General features: G+C 35.5%; 1 protein-coding gene across 1 annotated transcript in view; it reads right to left on the reverse strand.

Annotated features, from left to right (window-relative positions):
- Positions 1–25,340, reverse strand: part of LOC138708910 (sorbitol dehydrogenase-like) — a 43,999-nt gene extending 18,659 nt beyond the window's left edge. The window contains exons 1-5 of the mRNA XM_069839238.1: positions 25,113–25,340; positions 13,535–13,568; positions 13,096–13,260; positions 7,663–7,822; positions 705–889 (exon numbers count right to left, since the gene is read on the reverse strand). Of these exons, the coding sequence (XP_069695339.1) occupies positions 705–889; positions 7,663–7,822; positions 13,096–13,260; positions 13,535–13,568; positions 25,113–25,325 (757 nt within the window). The 5' untranslated portion in view covers positions 25,326–25,340. The remainder of the gene's footprint in view (positions 1–704; positions 890–7,662; positions 7,823–13,095; positions 13,261–13,534; positions 13,569–25,112) is intronic.
- Between the last annotated feature and the right edge of the window lie 371 nt (positions 25,341–25,711).

The raw sequence follows: 25,711 nt of genomic DNA on the forward strand, positions 1-25,711 counted from the left end.
CGCTTGTGCTGATTACCTGGTTGGGTTTTTCCAGAGGTTTTCCCCAACCGTAAGGTGAATGTCAGGTAATCTAGCTATGGCGAATCCTCGGCCATCTCAGTATCACCAATCCCATCGACACTAAATAATCTAATAGTTGATACAGCGTCGTTAAATAGCTGTAGCGCTCATGGAGCTGAATTTGTACAGAAGTATCAAGTGTGGGTATTTTTTGAAAAGCTCTTAATGAGCACTATTCAAAAATAAAAATATATATTGAGTGTTCCATTTAAAATAAGAGAGTTGGAGTTACTTCCGGCTAAACCGGAAGTAGAAAAAACTCGATAATACTATTATTGAGTTCTTAGTATATGGTTATCCCACATACCAAGTTTCATGTTACTGAACCACATGCTTCAAAAGTTATTTAGGTAGTGCGGGACTTTTAACTAACCCTGTATAATACATGAGTCAATATGATTTGGGTGTATTGGAGAATACGATACGGAACTGTACGTTTTTTAGTACATCGAGAATTTTCGTAAGCCTGAGAATCAGTGGCAGTTTAGGTTAGGTTTGTTGAGGCTTTTGGTATGCTTTGCATATACCATATAATGATTATATTACTATCATCTCCATCTTTGTTCCATCAGTGGGGTGTAATATGGTTGTATCGTATTCTTCATTAATCCCCATAGCAGTTGTCACCCTAGCCAGTGTCTAACCTGTTATGAGTACTTTCGCAGCACCCATCGCCTTGGCGGTGATGAGAGTGACTAGTCCGATGGGTCCCGCCCCCGTGATGAGCACCGTGCTGCCCAATTCGACGCCACCGCGGCGACAGGCGTGCACGCCCACGGACAAGGGCTCCAGCAGCGCCCCCTCCTCCAAGGACACGTGGTCAGGCAACCTGGAAACAGTCACCCTCAAGGTAGGAACTTGCATATACAGGTACTCACCTTAATATTCGGCCAGGCTTTAAATTTCAATATTTTCGAATTTGAGTCAGGTAGTAAGTACAAAAAACTTAAAAGAGTATAATTAATAAATTCAAGCACACGATAGAAGAATATTGAGCAAATACTTAATGATTTAGAATTAATATATACCATATAATTTGTGCTTTTCAATATAAAAAACAAAACATTGTATACACTTTAATATTCGGTCAGTGTGCTATGATCCCTTTTTCACTGTGTTTACTATGTCGTCTGCAAGCACTGCACAGTGAAGGGTGGGAGTGGTATGCCTCAGTTGTCTTCTTACTGTTAACACTTGCAGACCTGTAGTCCGATTTTGCAAGATCATTGTAATAATAGAGCACAGGCAAGAATACTAGTTTTGAAAAACGACAGTTTATTTTCCACCATGCGAAGGGACGTACACATAGAGAGATCGCCGAAATGTTGAATATGAGGAGTACAGTCGGGGACATAATTAGGACATATGAGAATGAAGATAGGATTGAATATGTGCCACAGAGAGGGCAACCAAGGAAGTTAACAGACAGAGATATACGTTCGATCATCGGGAAAGTTAATAAGAACTCTCGAATAAGTGCTCCACAACCAGCAAAAGACCTAGTAAAAGAATCTTCAAATACTGTATACCATGAAACAATTAGAAAAATGTTAAGGAAGAGTGGTTACCATGGAAGAATGAGTAGGAAAAAACCTCTGGTATCTGAAGTTAACGCAAAGAAAAGACTTAAGTTTGCAAACAACAATATTGACAAGAATGAAGCTTGGTGGAATGACGTTATTTTCGTAGACGAAAGTCCATTTAGCGTTTTTGGTCAGCGTGGTCGGGTGATGGTGTGGCGTAAGGTGAAATAAGACATGAAAATCGACAACTTGCAACCAACTGTGAAGCATGGTGGTGGAAAGGTATGGTTTGGGGCTGCATGTCAGTTGCTGGAGTAGGGGAGTTCGTCTTCATTGACGGTAACATGAACAAGGAATAGTATCTCCAAATTCTGAAAGATAAATTACACAAGAGTGCTGAAAAGTTGGGAATACGTAATACATTCGAATTTTACCAAGGCAACAACCCCAAACATAAGTCGCATATTATGCGCAATTGGGTACTGTATAACTGTCTAAAAGTTGTCGATAAGCCTCCCCAATCTCCCGACAGCAATTCCACAAAAAATCTATGGAATGAACTGGGCAGAAGACTGAGAAAAGTGCCAGTTTCTACAAAAGAATAGTTAAAGAGATGACTGGAAGAGGAATGGAGTCGTATTGATGGAGCATATACAAGCAGGATTGTAGCCAGTATGCCCAGATGGTTGCAGCATGTTATCCAGCAGAACGGGTACCCAACAAGTGATTAATTTTCTGTTGCTGTTGTTATGAGGAAGTATATTTTTGATTTCCTAACTTTTGACCGAATATTAAATTGACTGTGATATTTTTGTTTATGTTGATAAAAGAATAAATAGTTTGGTTTTTGTAATGTCAGAGTCAATTTGGAAAAATGTATTATATTGTTTACTTTGTATGAAGTACAAATATTTTTGTTTTATACGCATTAATGTATTTATTTCGCTTCGAATAGTTTATTAAAGTTTTTAAATATTCAATATAAAGCCTGACCGAATATTAAGTTGAGCACCTGTATACTGTTGTATCTTATACACGCATCACGATGTATATAATATTTAAGAAATTTTACATTGATATTTGCTTTTTATCCGGTTTAGCCCTATAAGGATTGCTACTTTACACAGAAATGCTCTTTCTGCACTTCGACTTCTCGTCGACAATTGCAAAGCCATGAGATTAAGAAACGCATTTTTATATTGCTTCTTTGGGACTGTACAATAAATAAAACCTAGATTTCTAACTTAAAACTTGTAATAAAATTACTAGACTCCGTATTCCAGCTACCTATAGCCTAAACTGAAAGAGATTGCATGATTCGAAATATATGTGACGTCACAGCACAGGTATACAAAATAGTTGCGCATACTCTGCCCTCTTCCTCTACAAAGTCAAAACCTGGACGCAATCACAGTGAGTAGTCTTATCGATCACTGCTCTTACTAGTCGTATTATTTAAATAACTACATCTTTGTGGCTCATTGAAGGTTCATTGCAGAGGTAAAATGCCCTAGGTAAGACGCTCAAGCGTGTAATATTGCAGGATATAGTTGAGGATATTTGAACTAATATTTTCGCTGTCAATATAGACAACATTACATAATAAATTGTGTAAAATAAACATAAAAGTTACTAAAACAGTGCACTGAAAGACACTGCAATACCAAAAGGCACAGAAAGTGTGTTGAACGTAATCAAAAAGAAACGGTATCATTAAAATTGGAAAATTATGAAGATATTAACTCGACGTTTAGCATGGATTTGTGTAGCCTACCATGATGTTCAATGCCAACATCCCAATTAATAAATTAAATAATCTAAATTTTAGGGAATTTCTAGAAAAGTACACAGAAAATTAATGGATTTTCAGTGATGAGCGATATATGCAATATCCTAATGAAACACGAAAAAAATATCAGACAATAGGAATATCTAGTACTACGTCATGCACCAATAACGTCATGTGCTATTAAAAGAATTTCTTGTAATAAAATCATTTCAAGTGACATCCGCATATCTACAAGTTCCGTAACTTACGACAGAGCTGACCTCTGTGATCCAATGGGTGCATAAAATGGAAATAGTTTACTGTATGCCTAAACTACTGCTCCTGCGTTAAAACATTCATCCATTTTGGAGCCTCCATATAGACTCTCAGCCATTTTTCTTCTGGGAATATCTCATTCATGGTTTCAAGAGCTAGGTGTCGAAATTTTTCCTGTTTTGTATCACTTTTGGTAATGGTTTCTAGCAGATTTATATTAAAGTCTTGTTGATCCTCTAATGAGTTTCTGGGCGGTTCGAAGGGCTGGGTATTTACCGAATAGTTTAAACACGTTTAATGAAATATTCCTGGAGATCCTACACGGTATGTTAGTGTGTTAGTTTGTCTATTATTAATTGTCGTGTTATCAATTCTAATCCTAATATAACGTTATCTTGTGTTAACATGTTTACGCCAGAGAGAGTGATAAAGTGGCCGGGATACGACGGAATAAGCGCCGTCTTGGATCATAGAGGGATTACTTACGCGTATCATATTATTATGATGTACCAAAGTACATATGAATTCTGCGTTACCGTATGGTAAAGAATGGGTAGAACGGAGAAAAATTCTCTCCGGCACCGGGACTCGAACCCGGGTTTTCAGCTCTACGTGCTGACCTCTGTACATAGCGTGTTGGACATTGTGCTACTGTCACACATTCTGTGACACAGTACATGAGGGTAGACCACCTAAGGGAAACAGAAAAGGTAGAACTTAAACTGAGAAGGATCCAATCCGGCATCGGAGCTGGAATCCGGTGTGGCTTACAAGGAGAGGACACACTGTATATCACCGAATTAAATCAGATTTTGTGACATGAAAGTACAAGAGACACTGTTTAAACTCATACCTGGTATGGGTGGCCAATGACCCCTCGTTTTGGAAATATTGGCTATTGTTTGTGACATACTTCCGTTAAGTGCCTAATAGGGAAGCATTAGACTGTGTAACGGCGTAGCTCATATGGTTGGATGCTGAGTTGTCATCCAGGCAACCCGAGTTCGAATCCTAATGCCTTCTCACTTTTTTTTAAAGCTTGATATTATTATTATTATTATTATTATTATTATTATTATTATTATTATTATTATTATTATTATTATTTTAATTCACTTTCAGTTGTCAGTTCCTATATTCAAAGCCATGTTGAAATATGCGTGGTATGCAGCAAAATTGATAAACGAACGAGGAGTGTTTGTGAATGTGAAGGATATCTGTTTCGCAGCAGAAGTGCGGAAAAATGTGTGTGACTGTGGACAACCTTCTTCATTTGCTGTACATGGTGCTGGGAATATGTATGTTTTGTGTGTTTTTATGACATAATGAATTGGGTACAAAATGAAATGGAATAGCTACTACGGAAATAGACCAGTGACACATCTTACCTTCCTACGTGAGCAGTATTTCGTTGTTTATCCTTTACAATACAATGTTAGTTAATTAGTAATTTGTTTAAAACATGACGAAGCATTCAATACATTGAGAAATATGATATAATATATATATATATATAATTTGAATTGGTAATGGAAATTACGGGAAAACGGCTGAACGGATTTTAATGAGTGACCCCTCATTTTCATGTCTGGCATCCAAAGTTTTTCGAAAAAGTAGTAGTTTTCTGTGAAATGTCAATTTTCCTACATAATTTTCCTATTTTCCAAAATCCATCTATTGTCAGTTTTGAGAACTAATTTTATTGAATCACGGCCGACTTGATTGAATTTCAGAACAAAATACACACTACAATAAACAATAGGCTATTACACGAAGGCCATGACCTGCAGGATTGCCAACATATTTAGAGCTCAATTCAATTTGTTATTAAAAACTTATTCTGCATGTAGGCCTATAATTTTCTGAGTACAGCTGTGTATTGGATATTCAAATCTACGAAACTTGAGGGGGTTTGATGATATTATTACCATTAGAAATTAAATATTGTTATAGTTAATATCATGATGTCACTATTTTTCACTAATTATACATATTAATGCTATATTGATGATATGAAAGTGAAACGTTTTGAGGTTATGTAAGTAAATATAGAGAATATCTTAATTTAGATCTTCATTTCTATAATTTACTGAGTGACTGCTATATATAACTACAAAACTTAAGTAAGTTAATAATATTGTTATTAAAAATCAAATATTTTTATACTTATTAAACTAATGGGGTTGGGTCTTTTTCATATATTTAATGGCGGTGTAGTGTAGATATTGATATGTGTCATTGTCTTCAGTATTGGCTCGAGAGAGCGCAAAAATTACAGTTCCTAAGAAAAGATAAAAAGGCATTACTTACTGATAAAATAAGAGGCCTAGAAAATTTTGTAGTCTCCAGATCATTTCAGCAAGATCTCTTAGTAGGATAAAATGATTTTACGCTCTACATTTCAAGTTCTACATGCAGCAGCTATACGAAAATGCTATTGTTCGAAAGCTTAGCAAACCTGACATTTTTTTTTTAACTTTTGCCTACAATCCACAATGACCTGAAATAGCTACTGCTATCGTCCTGACATTGATAAATGCGTTTTCGCGTTGAAACTCAAAAACTGAAGTTGGATAGGTTCAAGAAAAAGTATTTGGCCTAAAAAATCCATTCAGAGGGAGTATGTTTCATTATTATGGAATCAAATAACTATCAAAAAGACAAGTATTCTTCATTGAAAATAAATCTGAAAAATTTTTATTTGAACGTCTAACGAACTTAGTTTGCAGCAGCATTTGCTGCACAAGCCACTAGTAGGTATGTAAATAGATAACTTTGATCACAATATTAATCATTATTAAAAGAAAAAAATATATAGAACCAGTTAAGATTCGAACTCAGGTTGCCTGGATGACAACTCAGCATCCAACCATATGGGCTACGCCGTTACACAGTCTAATGCTTCCCTATTAGGCACCTAACGGAAGTATGTCACAAACAATAGCCAATATTTTCAAAACGAGGGGTCATTGGCCACCCATATTAGGTATGACTTTAAACAGTACGTCTTGTACTTTCATCTCACACAATCTTATTCCATTCTGTGATATACAGAGCGTGTCCTCTCCTTGTTAGTGCAGCGTTTCTCAAACTATGGTCCGCGGACCACCTGTGATCCTCGAAGTCTGCCCTTGTGGTCCTTCAAAAAAAAGACAGAAGAAAAAATAAAATTCGAACGAATTGCGTATCACACTGTAGCTTAAAATCTCAGAGTTTGAAAATGACACATGGCAATCGAATTTCAATTTTTCTCCAAGTACTGACATTTCAGGAAATTTATTACCCTACCCGTCTATCGACTTCCCACTCTACTCTCAGCAACAAAAGAGGGATTTAAAGCATTATGAACGTGGTGTTTCTCGACATCTTTTCCCTGCACATCTGGCGCCGCGCCTATAACCCAGCCAAGGACCACCCGAATTCATAACAGAAGACCAAAGTACCGAACCTTAATTCAGTTTTAAAATATAAGTATACTGATATTAAAATATACTACGAAAATGATAAATTTGCTTTCGAAGGGAACAAGAATAAGGTGGTCCGCGGAACTGTCCTGACTTTAAAAAGTGGTCCCCACTTCAAAAAAGTTTGAGAAACGCTGGCTTAGTGGATAAAGCTTCAGCACGTAGAGCTGAAAATCAGAGTTCCGGAGAGAATTTTTCTCCGTTCTATCCATTCTTCACCATAATTCCGAGTATGAATTCTCTCATTTCACTAAATAAACTTCACGCTCTCCATCATTTCCATCCAAGTAATTCAAATACTGTACAACAATAATCGTCTTCGAAGTAATACCTGTGGATCTGCCCGCCATCTTGTTTCACTTAACCTAGTAATGACTGGTTATCTCGTTTAACCGCTTGAATATGGCCGATTAGCGATTACTGTGGTTAATCTCCTATTTAAGTCCTAACCGAGGTTAATGCACCATAAAAATGCTTAACCATGGGTTAGGTGGTAATTCTAACTGGTGGTTACACTAACCGACGTTGATGCACTTGGCAATGGTCTTATAAAATATTGCAAAGTACTCACTTGTAGCAGAAGTCCGCCGCGTGGACGTAGTACCGGGACAGATTGCCGTGTACAGGCGGGGTGGCGCAGAATACAATGTCGGGGCACATGTTGTACTTGCCCTTCTTGCAGAACTCGCACACCCTGCAAGGCACTCCCGGTTCGATAGCCACGCGATCCCCTGCAACAAGGAAACTGGTTATTTGGCTCGATTCGCTAACTGCTGATCACAATAGAAACCAGGTTTTACTTCCCTGTCCATCCGCCTACCTTTCTAATTTCATGCTTTTGGATTAGCGAGTAAGATTCGTGGGTTCGAATCGCTCTTAGACTGATTACCTCATTAGGATTTCCCGACGATTTCCCCAGCTGTAAGGCGAATATCAGATAATTCCATGGCGAATCCTCCTCTATCACTAATTTTCATCGACGTTAGATAACCTCGAGGCTGAGACAGAGCATTATTTATTTATATTTTGTGTATTTATTTATTTATTTATTTATTTATTTATTTATTTATTTATTTATTTATTTATTTATTTATTTATTTATTTATTTATTGTGTATTTATTTATGTATTTATATTTTATCTATCTATCTATCTATCTATCTATCTATCTATCTATCTATCTATCTATCTATCTATCTATCTGTCTATCTATCTGTCTGTCTGTCTGTCTGTCTGTCTGTCTGTCTGTCTATATATCTGTCTGTCTGTCTCCATATTTATTTTCCATTCATTTACTTCGATATTATTTGATTTATATATTTGTGTATTTCCTCCCTGACAAATAATACATTTTGCTTATGAACATAGACACAGTGTTGTGTGAGATTCTTGCTTCCAACATGGATCAGCCTGAAGGAATTCCTAGTTTGTTATTCTGGCATATCGGCCGTGATAAGCATAACTGAAGTCTTGACAAGGCTGCGTTACCTGCTGACTACTTTCTTGGGTAGGGACTCGAGATGGCACTCTGCTCTTATGTAACATCACATTACAACCTTCATTGTAACGTCCACATAATCGCTTGCAATCTTAACAAAGTGACAATCCAAGGCTAAAATATTAATCGAGTTCACCTTGACATTAGCAGTAAGGAAGAAGATTGACAGCTGTATACTGTATAACCTAATCACTTAGCAAACATCAAAGATAGGATTAAGGTGCTTGCCAAGTAAGGCAGATGTGATAGCTTGTATTAGTAGTATAGTTCTGTGAGGCCTACTTCATTTTGTCAATATGCGATATAGAAAAGGTCGTTGTGATATTGTAAAAAGTGTAAATGTAATTCATCTTCTTGCTGTATCAAGGATTAGGCATCTTTTTTCGGCATTAATGGTTATTGATTTCGCCTTTTCATTGCCGTAAAATGTATAAGCCTGTATTGTAAATACAGGGTGGAAATGACGTAACTCTGTAGATTGAAGGGAGCAATAGAATACATTATAATAAGTAAAAAAAAAAATGCTATGCATTTTGTCATTAAATGCATGGTTAATTAGAAAATTAGACTGAAAGTTGCGTAGGTTGGCAACAGCGCATCGCTGGCTCAATTACAAAAACACACGCATTCCGTCTGGATAGCAGCGTTCTGTCCCTTGGTCATTGCATCAGGGTTGCCAGATTTCCTAATGACAGGAAATAACGTTACAAGTTAATCTTATTATTTAATTTGTAAGAAAACCGTCCATTATTTAAAAAAACTGCATAGGAATGAATCATGTCTCTAATACTGCAATATAAGTAAGACTCAGAATCGTACGGATAGTTCTTATCGAATGTAATGGACATACAAAAAGGATGGGTAGAAATCGGATAGTTAAAATTGCGAGGGACAACCTACAAACAGGTACAAGGAAACAGGCCGATCGAGAAGATGATATGACGATCTACGCTGAATGACAGATAACAGAAGAACATTGATTGCATCGATATTTTCAGTTCCCATAATCCCATTCATAAAATAATTTTGTCTATTACAACCTCGTCCTCTTTTCAGAAAGTTAATTTCAGTCGCTTGGATTCGGTGTAGATCAGATTTTTAAATTACACGTTACACTCGTGTTGCCATTGTTATCTAAAATCTATTATCCTTTCCTACTCCATTCTCTAAATCCCTCTCGATAGTGCCGCATGTCAATAACTGAAGTATAGCTAATGTATTATTTATATCGCAACTTGTGTCATAACTTAAGTACTTCAAAAGCTAGGGATTTTCTCTAAGACGTTATTGCGTAACAACTTTTTCTTTATCTAAGTTCTTGCTTTCCTTCTTATAAGTGACGCATCTTCCGTTTGTTTTGATTGATAATGATAACTAATACTGATTATTTTGTCTACATATTGTTTTACTTAAAACAAAATGTTTGCATGTTGTCTTCACTGAATTTTTCACAGAGATATAGATATTTTAAACAGTGTACATAATTTTCGATTGCGATTTTTAACATACCGTTTTTCTGTCTGTCTGTCTGTCTGTCTGTCTGTCTACTTAAGTCTTCTGTATTAATAGTCGTTATGCAAAGGAATTTTAAAATGAATTTAATAAATGGCTTCCCCAAAATATGCTATGAAATGTTTTATATAAAACAATTTTTATCTCGAAAAGGAGGTTGTATTAATTTTTTTTAAATATCTCAAAGAATAATCCCCTGAAATTAATTACATTATTTATGGTTCACCTGTATATATTTTTTTTAATTTTTATAGGGGCGACTACGCCTTAGTCTTACAGTACGAGTAGCAGCTGTTTCGAAATAAACGTTGTAAAAGGAACCAAAACGAAAATAACTGAAAAAAAGCATCGTGCCGTTAAACCCCATTTTTTTGTGAATGAATTGAGAATTATAATTTTATTTAAACCATCTTATTTCTAACAAAGTTTCAATGATTCCAAATGTGTCCTGATTTTCGAATAAGTCTGTATTTATTGTACTACAAACTTAATCCCTTTAATTTATGGTTGAAGTTTATCTGTTTATATTTTGTTTGTTAACAGAATTTGCTCTTTATTCCTTTCTGTTATGTCATCATTTATCAAGAGTCGCCACTGATCGCCTTAGGTTGGCAAAAACAGCAACACAACATTTCCATTCTTAATAGTGATTATCTTTATCTGAATATGCAAGTCTGAAATAAATTAGAAGACACGAACGACCAATACGCTCTCATTAGCCAATGCGTGGCACGACCGACAGTTCAAAGTTCTGGTCATTTCGTAGATTATTATTGTTCGAGGCAAATTTAATGTTGATTAACATATCGATGGTGTTGAACAGCAACCTCATATTATGTTAAAATACCCAATTTTGCCAGATAGCGAAAAAAAAATTTAATAAGTTGAAAGCCACTGATGTAGCTCAGTCTCCTGAGGCGCTTGACTGCCGATTTGGAGTTGCGCTTGGGCGTGGGTTCGAGTCCCGCTTGGGCTGATTATCTGGTTGGGTTTTTTTCCGAGATTTTCCTCAATCGTAAGGCGAATGTCGTTAAATAACAAACTAAAAGAAATATTTTAAAATATCAAATTTGTGACATAAGAGATTATTTAAATCTCTCATTGTGAAGTTTGTATCCGTGCTTTGATTGAAAATGTTTTTCAGAAGATTCAGGAAAATTTATATCATAGGAATCAAATAAAATTTTATTTTGTTCATATTTTTACATACAAGGTTGCTATTCAAACCCATTTTTTACATATGCATACCAGCTATAGCAAATAAAATAAAATAAAAATTTAACAATATTTAACTAACTGCTGTAAAACTTAACGTTTTCCAGTTTGTGCACAGAGATATCGGACTGTATTAAATAATTTTGGCGGAAAAGTTTAGAACTAAAGGTAAAAATAATGAATGTAATAACCAGACATCGAGATTTTGGACCCGATAGAATAAGTTTACTACGTCCGTACTATTGGCAGCTTTTTCATTGTGCTGGAGTCGGCAGAAGAAGAGACATGTGTACATGAAACCAAGTTCAGTCCAGTCCGCTGGTACTGTATAGTGACGTTCCAAAAAAGGCAACTAATTTATCAAACATTAAAATAAAATGATTGTTAGAGGAGAAAAATTCTATAGGACCAAAAAATTAATCTTTACATAGATTAAAATAAAAAGCCTATCATGCGAAATTTTCAAAATTAATTAATATGCATTTCCTTTCGGCTTCTGTCATAAGCACAAGTGCAATACTTACTCAACATACATAATAATTCTGCACAGCATACACAACTTATGAAGTACAATACATGGTACTGTTACAATGTAACCTACTGCAACACACATTCTGAAGGTCTCAAAACTAAACAAGACAAAGTTTATATTGGGAGAAGCTCCGCTCTACATCACATGATGTAATGGATTTATTTCAGTAGGTTATTTTACGACGCTTTATCAACATCTTACGTGATTTAGCGTGTGAATGAGATGAAGATGATAATGCCAGTGAAATGAGTCCGGGGTCCAGCACCGAAAGTTATCCAGCATTTGTTCATATTGGGTTGAGGGGGGAAAAGCCCGGAAAAAACCTCAACCAGGTAACTTGCCCCGGCCGGGAATCGAACCCGGGCCACCTGGTTTCCCGGCTAGACGCGGTAACCGTTACTCCACAGGTGTGGATGATGTAATGAATGCAAAACGAAAAAACACTAAGTCATTGAAATCTATCTTCGCTACCCCAGCAGTGTCCGTAGACTTCTTCCCTGCTAGCATGTCTTTTATGTCACAGAATATCGCATATTCTTAGACTAATCACATAGATAACCACATGTACAGATCAAAACTAGACTACTCTCTTCTGATGAAGTGAACTAGGTGTACGGGACTGTTTTTATTGTCAGAACAGTACCTCCTCTCCCTGCCTTATGAGTATGACTGAGTACGAGTAAATAAAGCACATGGGACGACAGGTAGGTCGCTACCATCACTGCCCCCACCCACTAAAGTCCAGCTATCCAACTTGAAATCGCACTGTTTTCATCTATCGGGTCTAAAGTCTCTAAGCCTGGTAATAACCAACTTAAGTTTGAAGTGTTCTGAAACAATTTTTAGCTTCACTTTCAAGAGAAGCACTACCCTACAGAAAATGCCACTCCTCGGCTCTGTTCCTACCCAACTCAACTGAATGTAGGCCTAATAAGTCCATGTAGTGAGTTATTTCAGAAGAAAGTCTGTACACAGACATCGGTAGAAACTATTTCTCGTTGTGAGGAATATAGAAAATATGTTATTTCTCTTTTTGTTTGGAAGTTAAGTTGGTATTTGCCCAAATTATATTTATTTTAAACCATTGTTAATAGAGGTTAACTTAAAATTTCCAATACTCTGATTGTGAAGGTCACTTCAATATTCGTCTCCCATGCAGAGAAGAATTTAATCGCTGTTAAGGGCATTTGTACTTGAACTGGGTGACCTGTAAATAAAATTCCATGACCTCAGCAAATTGATACCAACCTTTCTTCAAGTGCTTCACATTCTTGCCGACTTTGGCAACGATTCCACTCGCTTCGTGGCCCATTATCATGGGTGCGTTTACGATGAAGTCGCCGATTCTCCCTCTGACGAGATAATGGACATCCGACCCGCAGATTCCAACACAAGCCATCTGAAGCAGCACCTCTGTAGAAAATAAAATATTGCAACTATTAAGATATTTTTAAATAAATCAAGCAACATCAAAATATTTTAACTATAAGGGAACAACTTACAAAACTCTATTGGTCTGAAGGGTGAACTAAATGTACTGTGAGTTAATTTACTTTCTTCCCAGCAGTCACGCAAAATTACAGCTGACAGGGTTATGGTAGAGTCGGAACAACCGCGTAAAATCAATCTCTATTAGGAACTAGTACTTATGTAGAATTATGGCCAATTAATTTAAGTTGTAACTTACGATCATCATTTGGCTCCGGAATCGGCCGTTGTTCCTATGAAATGAAATTAAAAATTCGATTACAATAGTACATGGTGCATACCTTAAAATACAACACATAGCTAGCAAGAATAAATTAGAGACAAAAATATTTTCCCTTTAAAAATTAGCAGTTCACATTAGAAAAGTTAAATTAATTAAACAAATTGAACTTCAAAGGTTTCAGTTTTTTATGATGCTAGGTTAATATTAACTTGGATTTCTAAAGCGTGTCCTGAGATTTAATATACAGAATGTTAAAAAATGTATCCAATATTTTAGGAGGTGATAGTATGCATCAAAACAAGGAAAAAGTATAATAATCATGGGTCCTACAACACATACTTTCTGAGATCTGAACACTTGTTCATAGGAGGTGCTCATTATGACTTCCATTTATGGCAATGCATTTTTCTGCCCTACAATACAGCAGATTACCAGATAATCATTCCGTACTTGATGGAATACTGATACGTCGCAAGGAATACTGAAAACAAAAGTCTGGTTGCGGATATGAGCGGGGTTCAGCACAGACGGTGTTGTGAATTTTCGTAACCAGCATGTGTAGGCTGATGAAAATCCCCATACAGTTGAAGAGAAAAGGCATCAGCATCGATTCTTATTAACGTATTGCCTACCTTGCTGGAGTATGTGCCATGTCAGCAAAGAATACAGATTGCACACCAGCACATTTTCTCCCCAATGAGTGTGAACACCTGACGCTGACATTTCAGGACTGCTGGATTGATTGGGGAGGCCCCACACCTTCGCCTCTTCGTTCCACAAACCAAAATCCCCTAGACTTTTGGTTATCAAGAACAACCAGGTCAATTTCAAAAACTGCGTGATTCCTTATGCCGAAGGGCAGAGGAATGCATTGGCATGAATGGACGTCACATTGAGCACCTCCTATGAACAAGTGTTCAGATATCAGAAAGTATGTGTTGTAGGATCGATGTTTATTAGACATTTTTTTCTTGTTTTGGTGCATACTATCACCTCCTAAAATATTGGATACTTTTAACACCCTGTATAGTCTCGACACTTAGGAATTAGAGGTCACCCTTAGACGGTCATATCATCCAAGGCTTGTAAGGATCGCTTAACTGTACTGTTGTCAACTTTAACGGATAAGTTTTAATGCATTTTAATGATAAAATTACTCTTAAATATTGATCTGACAACAGCAATAAAAATACTGGAGTATCATTTGTCAGTCTTTAAAAGTATGTAAATACGGAATAATGTATTACTCATTGAAAGCCGGCAACACTGAATGTATTTTATTCTTTCTTTAAATATAATAATGAGAATACTACCGCGCCGTGGCGTAGAAGTCTAAGGCATTCTGCTTAGGACTCGCGTTACGGAATGCGGGCTGGTTCGAGTTCTCATGGGGGAAGAAATTTTCTCATGAAATTTCGGCCAGTGTAAGGGATCGGTGCCCACCTAGCATCGTGATGCATTTGGAGAGCTACGATAGGTAGCGAAATCCGGTTACGCAAACCAGCTATAACGTCTGGGGGGCTCATCGTGCTAACCACACGGTACCTCCATTCTGGTTGGATAATCGTTCACCTCTGCTTCGGCGTGTGGCTGTGAGGCCAGCAGCCGGCTGGTCAGTCTTGGCCCCTCGTGGGCTGTAGCGCCACGGATTATTATTGTTATTATTATTATTATTATTATTATTATTATTATTAATGAGAATACTATTTTTTGCATAAGACAGTGTTTATAAGTCTTCATAAGAAAACTACCAGTCTTCATAATTTTGTAGCCACAAGTTGATTCATTTTATTAAAAAAATCTTCGAATGAAAGTTATGCGCCATTTTACGTACGGTGTTTGTGCAGTCATTAATGAGAAATTAGTAATAATGAAATTTTTATTTTTCTTCTACTTATCACAAAGAACGATTTCCTAATGTTTCGTTTGCTCCCTCCCCATATAATCAAAGACAATCGTTCTTTTATATTAGCGATATACGAAAAAAAAAAAGTTTATTAAACAAACATGTTTTATGATGTATTTGGCATAGTTTTTAAGTGATTTACGACATCGTTTCGAGAATTTTCTAGGATTCGGCCCTGTTTTCTCACGTGAGCTGACCTTCGGAGCCAGTGATGTGCCATTAGCGAAAGTAAGTTCCATGCATAACCAAATGATTCGGCCTTGCGGTTATGCTGCAATCTATTAATTTAGTACAAATTAACTGCGCATATTTTCAGTCATATTTTAACTTAATATATACGTAATTAGATTTAATTTATTTACACCTATTTCTTACCTATTTGCACTTACAATTCAATTGATAAATAGTGTATGTCTAGGTTTGTTAAATTATTACACTTCCTTCTTACTTATTTGCACCTATATTTCAGTTGTAAATATATGCTAATTATAATTACCAACATGCACTAATAATTTTTAAGTTCGGTAGACATGAACCTATGTAATATATAACCGAACAGAAGGATAATAGGCCTGATGTTCACTTGTGCCGCTCTTATTGCGAAAAATGTTGTTTCCTTCTTTACCTCTTCCTCAGCCTTGATGTTTAGCAGTGTCATTGTCATTGATAAAGTTACGTAAGATTTAATGTGATGCTCGTAAATAGTAGCTAACAAGTGAAGTAGGATTTGATCACTGAAGAGATAGATTAAGGGAAAGTAGCCCCGCTGCCAGTGATACGTAGAACTGGGATTTCTATGTAATCATACAGTTTTTTCCTTGCCATTAATAATAATAAAAATTAATAATAATAATAATAATAATAATAATAATAATAATAATAATAATAATAATAATAATTCTTTATTTATACTGGCAGAGTTAAGGCCATAGGGCCTTCTCTTACACTCTATCAGGTCACAAAGTATACAAGCAGTTAAAATTTAACAAAAAGTTAAAGAACAGAATACTAACATATTACAAAAAAAATAATAATAGCATAATAAAATCGACACTAAACAACATGAAAATAATACCATAATAGAAAAAATAAAATAAAATACATTGGAATATAGCAAAAGCAACTCATTTAATACAAATGGTTAATATGGAAAACGTAAGGAAGAATATAACAAAATAGAATGGAATAAAATAATAATAAAAAAGAAATACGAAAATTAAATAAAATTCACAATAAAAAGGCTATGATAATAAATTCATCAGCTGATAAAGTGAACAAAAAGGGGAAAGGAAGTAAAAGAAATATATAGCCTATATTTATACAAAACTATCGCAGAGAAAAGGGCTTATAACTGAAAGGAATCTGAATTGAAAAAGCGCAATTTTAATTTATTTTTGAAACTAGACAATGTCCGACAGTCTCTGATATGTTGTGGTAGAGAGTTCCAGAGATGAGCTGCAGAGACGGTGAAAGATGAAGAGTAGAAGGATGTTCTATGTTTAGGAATGGAGAGTGTGATATGGTGTTGTGAGCGAGTATCTATTTCGTGATATGAGGACAAATGTTGAAAACGAGAAGCTAAGTAGCTAGGGTTAGAGGTTTGAAGAATATTGAAGAGTAAAGTGAGAGAGTGAATAGTTCTTCGCTCCTTGAGACGGACCCAGGACAGCATATTTAGTGAAGGTGTGATACGGTCAGATCTACGGACGTTGCAAATAAATCGAACACATGCATTAAGAACACGCTGTAGTCTGTTAGCCTCATGTTAAGGTCAATGTAGAGAGTGTCACAGTAATCAAAATGAGGTATCAAGAGCGATTGTACTAAATTCTTCTTGAGAAGCAACGGAAGGAAATTTCGAATTCTTTTTAGTATGTGAATTTTCATAAAAATTATTTTACATGTGTGTGATTTGAGTATTCCAACTTAAGTTTTTGTCCATATAAATTCCTAGTATCATGTATCACATCGTAGTAATAATGATAATGAATAGCAATATTTGTGTATCTGTTTTACTCCTCATATTCCTATTTGAACAGTGAATCATGGTGAGCCTAGCCATCTGCAGTTTAGGCTTCCCAGAAATATTTTTCTGAACAAATGAGATATACCGTTATTTTGTGTTACTCTGAAAATTCCATCCCTATCCTTAAATAACAATCTTTGTTATTTTGAAATGTCTTAAGCTGATTTTATCTTCAGCAGGCGAACAATCGAAATCAGTTTTTCTGTAGTGTGAGTATGGCGCCAGTCTCATCCCTGCTGCCTTCGAAGTAAAATCGTGTGTTGCAGTTGACGAGTCCTTTACAACTGACGGTAAAATAGTGATTTACTAACCATGCAATAAATATGTCGGGTGTTCCAGGAAATACTAGCACAGTTTAGTATATACAGTTGCGAAGCTCAATACTTACTAAATATGCAAACATAGACAGTTGAAATATGCATCCATAGATAGTTGCTAGCCACCAAGATCGCTACTATCGCCTTATCACAGAGACTTTCCATAGCAGACGATAAAATGTATTGTACTTTTGATATCGTGTTCTTTTGAAAAATTAACACCTTCCTTCCACTATTGAAATACGAAATACATAAGGTTTATATATTATTTTCATAAAGTATATATTATACATACTAGGTTCAAAAAGTTCCCGGAATTTGCTAGCATCATAGAAACAACGTACCTTAAACACTATTCTACAGCATTCCCTTCAAAATAGTTGCCTTCCGCAACAACACACTTTTGCCAACGCGTGTAGAGTTCCTGGAAGCAGGCCTGGAAGCCATTTTGTGAAACCCGTCTTAGTGCTCTCGTCGCGTTTGCGATAACCTCTTCAGCATTGAATTTCCGTCATTTCAGATGACTTTTCAGACGGGGAAACAGAAAGTAATCAGGTGGTGAGAGATCAGGAGAGTATGGTGGGTGATCCAAAGCAGTTATGTTGTGCCTGGCAAGAAAATTCTTTACAATAATTGCGCGATGAGCAGGTGCATTGTCATGCATAAGGAACCAGTTGTTTTCTACCCACTTTTCTGGACGTTTCCTTCTCACTGCGTCCCAGAGGCGACGGAGGGTTTCTACGTACAATTCTTTCGTTACAGTACGACCTTCTGGAATGAACTCATGGTGCATGAGACCCTGAGAGTCGAAGAAAACTTCCAACATAACTTTGCTTTAAGTGTGCTTAAATGCGACAGGCTCATGTCAGTAGATTTACTGGCATGAAAAAGAACTCCTGCGGGACAAAATTCCGGCACATCCGGCGATGCTGATATAACCTCTGCAGTTGCGAGCGTCGTTAAATAAAACATAACATTTAAAATAACTTTGCCTTTGGAAGTGTCCCTAGGAAATTTTTGCTTCCGAGGAGATGTTTTCGATTTCCACTCAGATGACTGTCGTTTAGGGACTGGGTCGTACAAGTAGCACCAGTTTCATTTTGTTTAAGAAATCACCATCTTCATCAGCCATACTGATCATGTCCCCAGCAAAACACAGAACTTGATGTTTGTACTTTGCTCTGTGGACATAATTACAAAATGCGACGAACAAACGAAACACTATGATAAACAATTGCCTACAACTCAAAACCAATAATTGCCATTATCAACAAACTTTAAGGAAATGACATCATGAATGTTACCAACAAAACAAATGTATAATATCCCTCGTTATATATTAACACGAAAAATGGTAGTAAAATTCCGGGAACTTTTTGAACCTAGTAGTATTTTATGCTCGACCATGCCGAAATGTAGTAATTATACACCTGGTAGCAGTCCTTTAATGCATGTCATTGAAGTACACCTACTCATTAAAGATCAGGTCTTTCAATCAATGACGACTCAGGTTACAACTGTTCAGCCAATGACAGGTCAGCTTTCTACCGTTATAAAACCGCAAGTATCGATTATTCTCGGATATGCAATCGAAAGAGAATAGCGAAAAGTCACGGAGGCTGGAAATCCAATACTGTCGCAGAAGGTTATGTTCTGTTACTATAATAATTAGCGTTAATTGTAAATAATATTCAAATAAATTCAATTTGTCATCTCGTTTTTCAATGTCTAATTTAATTTCAATGTTATCTCTGTAGGTTCTTATGGCCTAGCAAGGTCAATGTGGACATCTGTTCCTCGGAAAAAATCAATACTTTCGCGTCTGCGCACATCTCACAACATACGGAACATTGCTCAATGTCAAATACAAATAAAATTAATAATATCAAGTTAGAAATATGGTCGAGCATAAAAAGTCGTATGAAACTCGCCTATATTGGTAATTAAGAAGCTCGTATGAAAATTATGAAACTCGCTTGCGCTCGTTTCATAAATATCCATACTCACTTCTTAATTGCGTTCATTACAGGCTCGTTCCATAATGTACTATTATAAACTCACCTTCCTGGATCTTTCGGAAGGAGGATAAGTCTGGCCTCTTTTTCTTAGAATTTATAGTGCTACAAACGTCTCCTTGTCCCATATTATTATTAAAATTATTGTATTTTAGCCATTTACAGTTATTACAACCGATAACGAACATTTCAGTTTACACAACTTTTCACAAAATGCGAAATACGGCACAGTCAATGCCTTTTCGATCTAGACCAGGCCGTAATATACATATGTTCGGGTTTTCTATTTCAGTCTATGGAGCTCAGTGAATTATTATATTATAACTTTATTGCGTATCATTGCTAAGTTTTATTTAGTATAATGTGTCCATAAGTTCCCTTTACTTCTTGTTGCATAATAGCCTATGTTGCCTATGTTGTAAAGTTTCTTCACACCCATAAGCAGTGCTGACTAGATCAGACGCTATGGACAGTACTCTATAACAGAGTCGCGTGAGACGAATTCGATAGCTCAGTGGTAGAGCGCCTGGCCGGAGAACAGGAAGTCGCAGGTTCGATTCCCGCTCGAGGTTGTGAAATTTTTCTTTCATACCATGGCATGATTGTGACTATAATAGTATTTAAATGCATTAATATGTCACATCAACGGACGTGTATACGTCACCAAACATCGTTAAGATGAAGATTATATTTGCAGAAATAATTACAAAACTGTGTTATTTTAATGTGAAGAGAATTTTACATGTTAACATAATCTTTTCGCATCAACATTTTAAGTTTAGAATGGAAGCTATTTTAAGGTTTAATAAAAAAGAATTTATATTGTGATTTTAATATAGCACATCTACCTTCCTTGATAAAGACAGAAAATGTATCATACCTCTCTTATGAAATTAGTGTATGTACAGTACGATTGTTACTTCGTCTCTTAGGTAATAGATAAATACAATAATTCAATACTCAATTGTAGTATTAAAATACAGACAAATTGAATGTGCGGAGTATCATACATGACATTATGCTTAATTATAATATATAATTGCGAATTTAGGAATATAAGATATAGTAAACATAACCTATAATATTTCCATATGAATGGCTGGGCATTGGAGACCACTAAAATTAGACAGAAAGGGGCAACTGGGACAGTAAACATAACCTATAATTTCAACATATCGTGCGGTGCAACTGAAAATTATTGAATCGTGCATAAATGAATGCACAATAATTTCGCAATATTTAATCGAAATAAAGGCAGGTCTATTACACATACGAACAACTTAATTTTCACACCAAAAACAATATTACACCTTTACTCGCAAGGAATTATGTCTGAAGTGTCTCCTAATCATTGTTTTAAATTTTATTAATGCAATTACACTACATTTTAGAGAAATATATATTACTTTCTATGCATTCCAGTCAATTTATATGGTTGAAACGCCGCCCTTCGTGATCGGGTTAAGCGAGTCACATGGTCTGCCTTACGGCCTGTATTAGATCACGATGGCAGTGACACAGTCTATTGTCCCTAGTACACACAGCGCTCCAAGCGGCTAGCAACTATCGCGAGAAATGCAAAAAATCAACCCAAGCTTCGCGACTGTATATACTAGACTGTGATACTAGCTTGAACAGCAAGAATGAAGTGCACTGCATGGAAAAAACAAAAACGTAGGTCTGCCGAAGAATCGAATACATTTAACACAGGTGCAGAATCCTTGACCTTCAAGTAACCCTTATTATAAGGATTTATAGAGTGCGATGATTGCTGCCTATATTCCTGAACTACTGGCGTTCAAAGATAGTAACTTTTAGTTTTTTGGTCCCACTGTGGTTAATAGAAGCAATGCACAAAGCAAGAGACGCATAAAAAATGATAAAAGTAAAAATAGTAATATGCGTTACAAGAGCGGTATGTTGAAGTTTTCATGTTCGAGGAAAAGTTTGAAAAAGCGAAACGTAGTTGAGCTTTTTTAATTTCCGAGAATTGAAAGAAAACATACCGCTCGTGTATCGTGCATTATTTTGTGCGAAGATCGTTTATTACATACTTGAAAGAGGAATTTCTAATTAGTTGCAATGAAATCTCCATCTAGGTTTCTGTTCAATGACGGCAAATTTGCAAAACAAAAAATCTATCTTCAACATTGTTGCTTTAAAATGTTTTCTGTGTTTACTATACTCCAGTAGGCCGTGATATACATCTGTCTTTTTTTCCCCCCAGTCTATAAATGCGAACTTAAAACAAACGGTAAGGTTATGTAATGATTTATTTTTCATTTTAATATTTTAACAATATTATTTATATAACATATTGCAGTAATAACATCGGCATCTGGAATCTTGTTGATTTTTTCACGGCTTCCTTAATGTTACTTGCATCACGAATGCAGTAACTTTAGTGGAGTTGTAGAGTTTACTTAATTTTTGCACATATTTAAAAACAATAATTAACATTGCAATTTAGGTGAAATTGCAGTGGTAAGTTTCCAATTTATAATTATTACTATGTTAAACGTCTCTAAAAATAATATGTGAAAAGCCTGAAGCAGTAAAATCAATATGTCACTTAAGCGGTAAGAAGAGGGAAATTGTTATGTGTGTTAGGTTGGGAATACTGAATGTGGAATTTTAGACTTATCGCGGATTGGTTTTGTGCGGAAACCAAATACGCACGACCTCGCACAAAAGTATTTTAAAATGTTGCAATTGTTCAAATCAGATTTCTGCACATTTCAAGGACAAAAATTTTTTCAATCATTATCATAATACACTGCTCTCTTAAATTGACAGAAAATTGGGAATTAAATCAATGGCTTTCCCAAAACACGGTATGAAATGTATCATATACGGCATTTTTTTATATCGAAAAGGAAGCAAAACGAACAAAATTGTACTAAATGTTTTTGTTAAAAATATCTCAAAGAAAGCACTCTTATAGTAGTACTATATACCACATATAATATTGAATGGGATTATTGTTAAATACAGTGAAACAGTTAAAAAACTTGGCATTTTTATGGTTAGATATCTAAATTGGAACACTCAAGTAACACACATTTGCAAAAAAAATATTTTCTCAACTTCACTCCTTGTTCCATATGAAAGAATTTCTACCACTTCGTCTTAAAAAGAATCTTATTCAGACGCTTGTAATGCTCCATTCTGATTATTGCGATTGCTTGCTAACTAATGTAAGTTCACTCCTAGCTGAGAGACTACAACGTGTTCATAATGTGTGCATACGATTCATCTGCAATACTCGTAAATTTGACCATATAACACCTTCCCTCCAGTTACTTTCATGCGTGCGTCTGAAGGAACGAAGAACAATACATTCACTGTCTCTTCTGTTTAGAATCATGCATACTTCTACTCCGAATTATCTGTTATCGCGCTTTCAATTTCTTACAATTCTTCGAAACCGACATCATGCACTTCTTTCTATCCCTCATCATAGAACGTCTTTATACTCATCTTCCTAAACTGTAGAAATACCTCGCCTCTGGAATTTGTTACCTAATGACGTCAGCGACTGCCGGACTTTATCACAATTCAAAATTAAATTGGAAAATTTTGTCTTGGTTAATGTTTTTAGGTATTGCTAGGAGTATTGATTTATGTTTTTTTCTTTTTATTTTTTTAATCTAGATTAAATTGCAAGTTTCTTGTTTATGTTAGTTAATTAGTTGGGATACAATTAATTATGTTATTTAATCACTCATTTAAAGTTTGTGTGACTGCAACCTGTGTATATTTTGTGAGCTTTATTTAGTTATAGTGTTCTCTCTCTCTCTCTCTCTCTCTCTTTATTTCTTGTGTAGCTTTACTTTGTATATAGTGTATTTTTCTCTCTGTTTATTTCTATTATTGTATTTGTATTCCTGGTACTACACCAGAATCTATACTAATAATAAATCTGTAGCCAAAGTTTTTCTGGTAATTTTCGATTTTTCAAAAATAATTGGTGTTAGCATGTATAATTAATCATTCTGAAACCGAAAATCGCTTTTTTGAAATTTTTGTCTGTCTGTCTGTCTGTCCGTCTGTCTGTCTGTCTGTCTGTCTGTCTGTCTGTCTGGATGTTTGTTACCTTTTCACGCGATAATGGTTGAACGGATTTCGATGAAAATTGGAATATAAATTAAGTTCGTTGTAACTTTGATTTTAGCCTATATGCATTCAAAATACATTATTTAAAAGGAGGGTTATAAGGGGGCCTGAATTAAATAAATCGAAATATCTCGCTTATTATTGATTTTTGTGAAAAATGTTACATAAGAAAAGTTTCTTTAAAAATCATTTCCGATAAGTTTTATTCTATGCAAAATTTTGATAGGACTGATATTTAAGGATATACAAGACTTTTAAAATAACAATATAATACGTTTTCACCGCCGCCTCAGATTATAGTGTTGTTGTTCCTGCAGTAACTCCTATGTATAAAATATAAAATTTATGAGTAGAAAAAAAACACATTTATTCATTCCATGGCAATGGTACATAAGAGATCGTGAATTCTTACATTTTCGAAAGAAAGAAATATAATTAAATACCACTATATATGCTGTATCACTATTTAAATTATTTGAAGGGTTCAGAACCACAGTGGGCCAAGCGTCATTTACTGAACACGTAGAAAACAATGGTTAAAATTAAGTTATTACCATAATTCAATGGAAACATATAGCAAGTAATATAAAGTTTACACATTAAAAATAAATATGTCAATCTTCATTAAACTATGGTTGCATGTAATAACAAATAGGAAACATGTTAAAGGAATTGTCATTGCACCAAATGAGTGCTCTGTGGACCAAAATGATTGCATTTTAATTATTTAAATACAATTTAAATTAAGTAACATATTAAATGATTTATCCTTCTATCAAACACGAATGTTTCCTAGATCAAACGTCCTATTTTAATTATGTAATTACTTTATATTTATTTCTAACGGGTGCAGCGGAGCGGACGGGTACGGCTAGTAAATAAATAAATAAATAAATAAATAAATAATAAATAACTCTCTTTTTGATGTCTTTACAAAATGCCAATGTTGTTTCATATTTTCAACGTAGTTACTTAAAAATTATCAACTGGTTACTCGTTAACTCTTTGTAAATGTCTAAAGCAAGAAGAACGTGATTGTTTTTGTCATAACACGAAAAGGTGACAGCTCTTTAGATATCCCTAGATGAAATGCACAATTTATACAGTTCACGACGATAATAGAATTAATAGCAATCGTTGGGTGTATACAGCATATTGCGTAAAACTAACTTACCAGCCTCAAGTCGTTCACTTTGTACAGCACTGCCGTCAGGTTGTCTGTAGCCATGTTTGAGTCGATACCGTCAAGCGTGCGCTCTCCACTGCAAACACACTGAAGAATCTCACCAGCGTGTGAATGTTTAAACGCGCCGGATCTCGTTCTGCGCATGCTCCATCCGACACCAATCACTCCATTCGAGTGGAGCAGGGGTGACCACTTCGTCATTAGCTATAGATGGGAGGGACGTGTACTAAAACAGGCTTAATGTCAATTAACTGAAGAGAACGCACCTTAAAAAAAACCGATAAATTGTACTCCCTCCGTTCCAAAATATGGTACAGTAGCAAACAAAACAAGTTTGATTATTGCGCAAGCGCGCACGAAATGTTTCGCGGTGTGGTATTCTGTTCAGTAGTGAAGGGACTATTAGACAGTGCAGTTGTGAATGTTTCTAATCTTCTGTAGTGCATCAAACTATAATATTTAAATACAGTGGAAGCTCTTAAGTTCCACAGAAAACAAGTTCGACATTCTATAGTTCGACTGCTTACGTAGGAGAATTAGACACGCCCTTATACGGGCACTAAGAAATGGGTTTGCCATTTGAATGG

This window comes from Periplaneta americana, chromosome 11 (genome assembly GCF_040183065.1).
Source record: "Periplaneta americana isolate PAMFEO1 chromosome 11, P.americana_PAMFEO1_priV1, whole genome shotgun sequence".
Taxonomy (NCBI): domain Eukaryota; kingdom Metazoa; phylum Arthropoda; class Insecta; order Blattodea; family Blattidae; genus Periplaneta; species Periplaneta americana.